Raw genomic sequence first — 7,887 nt, 5'->3', positions numbered from 1 at the left:
ACTGTGATGGCAATAGTGTAGCGTCAAAATTTGACGATCGAAGGCGTTAGTTGATTATTTGGCGAAATCAGATTGAGGCATGAGCTATGGAGGCAGGCAATGAGATTTTAGCACTCAACTTAATAGATACATATTATTGTTATTATTGATTTATTTTTTCAAATCAATATTTAATCAGATTTTACCACATCACCTTACAAATATTTAAAATCACATTTATCACATTACTTTATAAATTTTTAAAAGAAAATTTTGACATTTAGAACTAACAAAGATCAAATACATCACAATTAAAAACCCATTTTTTTTAGATAGTCACGCGTACTTCGTTGCATGATTTGACCATAACATAACTTATTAGATCACACGCACGCTACTCACGTGAAGATCAACGCAGTCCAAACAAGTTCGAAACCGTGATCTGGTTCACCTGCACGGCTGCACCACAAACAATCAAAACGAGCCAGCCTATCAGACCACGCCACGTTATCACCCAGTAAGCATTTCGTCGAACATGTGGCACGCATAGCCTTTTCAAATCCCGAAACTCCGTCGATCACTTCGTTCCACCTCACTCACACTCTCTGAATTCCGAAATCAATGGCGATGGCCACCGGATTAATAACCTCAATTCTCTCTCCTCCGTCACTCCACCGTCGCACCCCTGCCGCCAATTCTTGTTCATCTAATTTCGCCGTCGTCACCTCTACTCTTCTCCACTAGACTACTTCAAAGAACTCGACTAGCGTCTTCCGCTATAGAAGTTTCTTCTTCTACTACATTTACCCAGTCTCAAGATCTAAAGGTATGTCGATAATTGTATATTAAGGTTAAATTGCTAAACTATGAATGAATGAATGTATTTTGAATGCAGCTGATTATAACAATTGCAGCTGGGAATGAACTGGTAAATATAGGTTGTCCAGTGAGTCTCTTGATGCTTTAATATGTACCGAATTATATTATATTGTTAGCTTGTTGCAGGATTATAGAAGGGTAACCATTTACAGTCTCAATATAAACATCACAGTATCTATATTATTGTCTTGTTGGTCTCTGATTATAGAATTGCATGAAACAAATATGAGGTTCTGGTAATATAAACTTTTACTACTCTCTTTCTCATGAATATTCAGTTTTGTGAAGTAAGATTTTAATTTATTTTGTCGGCTATTTTAAGGAAGACAAAGGTAAGTGACCATTCATATTTGTTCTCTTATTAAGGGAACCTAAATTACCTAATGAAAATATCATTCATTTCCCATTGTATTTTTGCAGGCAAATGGTGGTTTTATAATGAGTGCAAGCCATAAAACTGGTGAGCCCGAATATGACTGGGGCATCAAGGTGAATGTTTTAAGTGATATTCGATTCCCTATAATTGTTGATCACGAATCAAAGGCCTGCGTTTTCAACATATTAGTCAATTAGTTGAGTCTACAGCCTCCTTAGTTCTGATCTGATATTTCATTCACTATTGAAGACTACTATGGTTGATCTGTATGTATTGTTTCTGCTAGAAGATGATTGGCGCTTTACTAAAGTGTACTTGTTGTGATGCATATCTATTTACTGTAACAGTTCAACTTCAGCAATGGGCAACCTTCTCCTGAGTCCATTACTAATCTGATGTATGGGAGCACACTATTTGTATGTTATATCTTCTCTTTTTATACATGTTCGTTCATGCATCGTGCTGTGCCACGATAGTGCAACCACCATTATCAGTTATGACTAAGCAAGTAAACATACATTGTAAGCGAAACTCTACGCGGATATAGAAAGAGAACATAGAGAAGTAGATATTGAACAGTTACCTTTCTTATTAAAAAATATTCATATTCACTTTTAATAATTAGAATAGTATAAGTATATAGTATATTCTATATTGTATACACACGTGGAATCTAGATATCCCCTGATAGTCGTATTTATATATGTTAAGCTCGACATTTTCATTTCTCTACACATCTTACTTTGTCAATCCTTGTTTATTTTTTCTTTTTACCTTGCCAGTCTCGAATTTATTTCCTGCCTGTATAACTGTATTAATTTCTTATAGTTTGAAATCTCGAAGGTAAGGGTATATCATGTTCTGTATTGTATACATGTATTTGTATTGATTTAGCTAAAAATTAGCTCTCGTTTGATTATGCAACTGATCCTGCTTTGCAGATATCTTAAATAATGTTACCCGATATTCCAGATGTTGATCTTTCTAAATATGGCAATTTTAGTGTGGAAGTAGTTGACGCAGTCTCTGATTATTTGGATCTTTCATATGTACGGCCCCCTGAAAGTTTGTGTAGTTTATTTTGCTTTCGCTGCAGGAGGTTGTTGATGTCTTACTAATCAAAAATCTTGTTTTCGACCAGACTTCAGGTACAAACACGTGTTGTCGTCTAGAGTTTTCACGATTTCTTATGTACCGATATATTTTCATGTTTTGTTAGGCTCACATTTGATGCAATGCGTGCGGTTTTACGGGTGCTTATGCAAAGCCAATAATTTTTGTAGATAAGCTTGGAGCTACTATGTTATGTTGCAAACACATAGCATCTTGCACAGATAACTGCTAATGGTGTTATCCTACTGAATGGGATGTTCATGCATGATTCAATATGTAATGGGGTGCGTCTACAAGATTTTGGGCATGGTCACCCTGACCCTAATATAATGTAAGAGATTCACATTTTCTCTAAATAATCTTATATTTCTTTACATGAAGACCAAGTATCTTTTTCGAAATCAGTTTTAACTATCTTTAGGCTGTTTGATCCTTACAGTGGTAACCATTGCAGGAGATCTCTACAGTTTGCAGATGGCTGTTATTATACAGATCATGTAAGTTAATGAACTTTCTTCAACTGTTTAACACACACTTGTATTGACAATTCATGAGGTAGCCCAAATAGGGTTACATCCTCTTATATGTTATATATCATATACTAGCATATAGCATATAAAAGCCAATATCAAAGCATGTATTCCTATTTGTTCTCACATCATACTCTATCACAAGACATATACTCCGTATATCAGCAGGCACCATCTCATTATCAATTATCAGAAACATTTGAAACGAACCTTGAAATCGTATTAATCAATTCATTGGCTTTCGATTCGTCGTTCAACTCTATGATGTGATAACCATCACCATAAAAACACTCGATTTTCACACCTTTCTTCTCCATTACCTTCGCAAACTCCATTTGACGATCAATCAACAAATCCCCATAACAACCCGTTACCATGACCCTCCAACCCACATCCTTAATCCGACCCATATCATCCGGCCCACCACCAACCAGCACGTTACAATACTCATGATCAAGACTTGCATCCACAGGCAAAGACCAATTCCACATCTCGTCACATTTCGATAAAGTCACCCTTTGAGCATCCGCCAACCGAATCTCTGACTCGGTCCGATCCACCCCTCCAATAAACAAGTGGTGCAAAATCAACGCGTTGACTTTCAACGGCTCAAGATCATTTATGGATACACGTAGACCAACATGATAAGCTATGCTTGCACCAGCACTACTACCCATCAGGTAACAATTCGAAAAGTCAACAAATTTGGTCAACCATGGATCCTGTGTAGACTTAACCCAATGCAAAGCCTCAACGCCATCATCGTAGGCGGCTGGAAGTCGATGTTCCGGTGCAAGGTGGTAGTCCACAGACACCACCATCGCAGACAGTTGCATTGCTAACTTGTTGCAAAATTCGTGTACAAGTGTTGAAGTTGCACTCATGAGAACAAAACCACCTGGATGATAGTAAATGATTAGAGGGAGTTTTTCGGTTGTAATTAGGGTTTGTTTTGGAAGATGGATTCGAACACTAGTTTTGTTAACATGGTTGATGACTACATCTTTTGTTAGTACAAGAGTGTCGGAATCTTGATCTGGTGTGGGAAGGGTGCATGGGTAAGATACGTTGCGAGTCCATGAACCGTCGGAATTGGGTGTTAACATGGGTGGGTTTTGGCCGGTCGATGATTGATTGTTGTCGGACATGGTTGTAGATGAATGAGTACGTATAAATGTTTTGGATGTTGGGCGTATAAATAGAAAATTAATGTACCGATAAGTAATGTTATGTGTTTGTTAGGAAAAGAGTAAAATGGTTAGGGAATTTAAGTAAAAATAGTAGTCTTCTTTGAATAATCTGAATAGAATAATAAAAAGGGTTGATCTGTTTACCCTTTATTTTAATAGTATGATATGATATGATGAAGGCCACCTCAGGTTGTTTTGAAGATTAATACTTGCACTAATGTTTGATTTCAACGTTTATTACGTTAGTGTTATATTTTATAATCGTTGCCGTTTGATTAACATTTTTGTTAAACTAGCATATAGTCTATCTATCTATCAACTATTTTAAAAGGAAAAAAAAAAAAAAAAAACTACTGTTCATCATTGACTTTGCTGAGATTTTCATGCTATTTTACACACAATTAAATAAGATAATTGCAAGTCATTAACCATCAAAGAGTTACTAATGCTTGTACAAACATTAATAATCATATTTAATTAACCAAAGACATGAAACTTGATATCTGTTGAAGCAATATTTCAGCTTTAGACTTATCAAAATATTCAACAGCATGATCACCTTCTCCATAGAAACACTTGGTCTCTACACCCTTAGACTCCAACTTTTTCGCAAACTCCGTTTGACGATCAATCATCAAATCCCCATCATGAATCACCATCATCACCCGACAACCGGCATCCTTAAACCGAACCACATCATGATCAAGACCACCACCACTCACCATCGGGTTACAATACTCATGGTCACAATTTGCACCAACAGGTAGTGACAATTTCCACAACGTTTCGGCTATGGATAAAGTCAGGTACGGGCAGGCATTCGCCAACCGGATCTCGGATTCGGTTCGCTCCGCCCCGCCAATGAACAGATTATGTAATATCAAACCTTTAATGTTCAACGGGTCGAAATCTTGAATACTTGAAAGCACATGTAGTCCTGTATGGTAAGATATACTTGCACCAGCACTTGTCCCCATAAGGTAACAATTAGAATAGTCAACGAAATCGGTCAACCATGGATCTTGAGTTGACATGATCCAATTCAAAGCCTCAACCCCATCGTCATAGGCTGCAGGGAGGCGGTGTTCAGGTGCGAGCCGGTAGTCCACGGAGACCACAACTGCTTGTAATACTAATGCTAATTGGTTGCAGAGATCGTGTGAAACAGTTGCAGATGCACTCATGAGAACGAAACCGCCTGCAAGTAAAGACATTACTATTAATATTTGATTTCAAACTGTTTAACTCAAAATTCGAACCGATGAAACTGAAGCTCCGTTGGTCCTTCGTTTATACACAAAATTGCAATCCGAGTCCCTCAAGTTTTTAATTGAATTTTCGAATCATTTTTAATTGTGTAATTTGGCAATTCAGGTCCCTTCATTTATACAGCCAATTAAACGGCAGGTAGACGGAGGGACGCGGATTGACAAATTATGCAATCAAAAGGATTTGAAAATTCAATTGAAAACTTGAGGAACTCGGATTGCAATTTTGTGTATAAATGAAGGACCAACAGAGCAAAAAAGTCCTGAAAAAAAAGAAAACCAATTTCAATTCGAGTTTTAGTTCAATTTATAACCTTGAATTCGATTTTTTTATTTGAATTCGGTTAAACTGAATTCAAAATTTAATATATTTTTTATTTTTTGACAAAAAACCGAAAACTTTAATAAAAACTGAAACGTTTTTGAAAAGAAAACGAATTTCATCAAGAGATAGAAGTCAAAATTTAATTGTCCTAATAATATATTTACTAACATATGAGCCCCTAACATATTTTAAGTCAAATTCAATATCGATAATATTATGATTATTTTGGTTGTATTGTGATTATTTGGTGTTCGGTTTTAACTGAAATGGAATCAAATTTGAATTCCGTTTTCAGCTCGATTTTAGTTCCGATTTCAGTTTTGAAAATTGAATTTGATTTTAATTTGGATTTTAGGTTTGCTTCCAAAATTTTCAAAAGCGAACTAATCGAATCAAATAACCGAATACCGAATTCGAATTCGATTTTCGGGTCGGCTTTGGTATAAGTTTTGAAAATTGAATTTGATATCGATTATGTTTTCAGTTTTGCCGCCGAAATTTCAAAGTAAACTAATCGAACCAAATAAAGTGAAAACCAAAGAAAAGAACACGCCTACCTGCATGATAGTAAACGATCAACGGGAGCTTTTTTATAGGCGTTATGGTGTTGGTTAGTGTTTCCTTCGATATGTAGATTCGAGCTCCGGATTTGTTAATTTGGTTGATGGTTACATCTTTGCTTAAAACCAGTGTATCAGAATCTTGATCTGGTGTGGGAAGGGTGCTCGGGAAGGATACGAAGCGAGTGCATGAACCATCAGGATTTAGTACTGCAACAGGAGGGTTTTCGACGATCATCGGTGATTCATGATCAGACATTTTGGAACAAGAATTTTGAGATGATAATAATAATATTTGTGTCATTCAAATGATACAAATTGGATATATATAAATAGAGTTGTTTTAGTGATTTTTCTAAACGAATATTGATGTAACAATGTTGACCCTTCTGTAATTTTATATTCAACTATACAAACTTGTCTGGCTAATGGCGCTAATGTGTTACTCGAATTATTGATGAATATCTTAAACGAATATGAATGTTGACTTTTAAGAAAACAAAATTACATGGATAACCATTGTGGTTTGTCAAAAATCGAGTGGATAGATCACAGATCAACTTTTTTTTATGCTTATCATTAATTTTCATTTTTTGCATGGATAGTCCAGTCGTTAATGCGACGATAACGTTTTTGTTAGGATGATCCATGAGCCAGACAGGTGAGGTTATGTTTGTCATTTTACCTATTTTCTTCTTATTTTAACTCATCAATTTCATCTTCTACCCAAATATCAAAACCAAAACACACAGTAATTTTTCATTCTTCAAAAATCAAAAAGCTCAACCATATTAGGATTTAAATTAAACCCTAGATAACCAAAAGATTAATTAAACAATAACAATAACAAAATATTAAAATTCCTAAAATTAATTAAATTCACATATTGTTGCAAAAACACACCCATATAGAAATATCCTTTAATAATTACTAGTTGTGTAACCAACGAAGCATTGCTTCAATGGTATCCAAAGCCTTAGTAGGGTGAGCCCGAGATTAGTTATCAAGCAACCCGGGTTCGATTCCGAGGAGGGTGAGGTTTTTCTTCAGGAATTACTGTGATTAGTTGCCGAGCAACCCGGGATGATCCTTGGAGTTTCCTACCTAGCGTGTGTGGGTCGCAAATGAGAGGATTCGATGCGAAATATTGCCGTTCAAAAAAAAAGTACTAGTTGTGTATGGATTAAAAAATAGTATGTGAGAATCACCCCCTTTAATAATTGATACTTTCAAGAAATAAAGAAAAATAACCAAAGGAGTCGGAACTAGATTTTCTGATGCACAAACCAACAATTATATAACGTACAGGTGAGTGCTGGTGTTGGTGATGATTTGATGATTGCTTCATTAACTCCACGATGTACAACCAACAGTTAAAATCGATATTGTAACAATCGAGTAGGTTCCCTGATATCTTTTAAGATTTTAAATAGATTAAACCGATTCAAATATGAACTTGTATTTAAATGCGAGATTTTGATGATGTTCGGAAATCTCTAATCGGAACCTTCAACAATCATTGTCTCCAATCGAAACCCACCAGATCTACTGTGGTTAGTGTCGAACCCACCAGATCTATGATGCTTAGCGGCAGAGGTAATGGATATACAAAATCTGACTTTTTTCGACAAACTTGCAACTAGGTTGTTTCAAATTCCTGGTTATTT

General features: G+C 35.8%; 3 protein-coding genes across 3 annotated transcripts; 1 reads left to right on the top strand and 2 right to left on the bottom strand.

The window, feature by feature from the left end:
* The first annotated feature begins 2,187 nt into the window (after positions 1 to 2,187).
* On the top strand, positions 2,188 to 2,853 carry LOC139869076 (phosphoglucomutase, chloroplastic-like). Its single transcript, XM_071857403.1, has 4 exons — positions 2,188 to 2,333; positions 2,454 to 2,487; positions 2,569 to 2,678; positions 2,787 to 2,853. Exons 1-4 carry the CDS (start codon positions 2,188 to 2,190, stop codon positions 2,851 to 2,853), a joined length of 357 nt encoding a protein of 118 aa, XP_071713504.1.
* Positions 2,854 to 2,870: 17 nt separating this feature from the next.
* On the bottom strand, positions 2,871 to 4,025 carry LOC139869075 (carboxylesterase 1-like). Its single transcript, XM_071857402.1, has one exon. It carries the CDS (start codon positions 4,023 to 4,025, stop codon positions 3,060 to 3,062), a length of 966 nt encoding a protein of 321 aa, XP_071713503.1. The 3' UTR covers positions 2,871 to 3,059.
* Positions 4,026 to 4,540: 515 nt separating this feature from the next.
* On the bottom strand, positions 4,541 to 6,458 carry LOC139869074 (carboxylesterase 1-like). The gene is made up of 2 exons (XM_071857401.1): positions 6,218 to 6,458; positions 4,541 to 5,265 (listed from the first exon to the last, which is right to left on the bottom strand). The coding sequence occupies exons 1-2, from the start codon at positions 6,456 to 6,458 to the stop codon at positions 4,541 to 4,543; spliced, it is 966 nt and encodes a 321-aa protein (XP_071713502.1).
* Positions 6,459 to 7,887: the final 1,429 nt, after the last annotated feature.

Source organism: Rutidosis leptorrhynchoides, chromosome 9 (assembly GCF_046630445.1).
Source record: "Rutidosis leptorrhynchoides isolate AG116_Rl617_1_P2 chromosome 9, CSIRO_AGI_Rlap_v1, whole genome shotgun sequence".
Lineage (NCBI taxonomy): Eukaryota > Viridiplantae > Streptophyta > Magnoliopsida > Asterales > Asteraceae > Rutidosis > Rutidosis leptorrhynchoides.
This window is presented reverse-complemented; position numbering and strand designations above follow the sequence as displayed.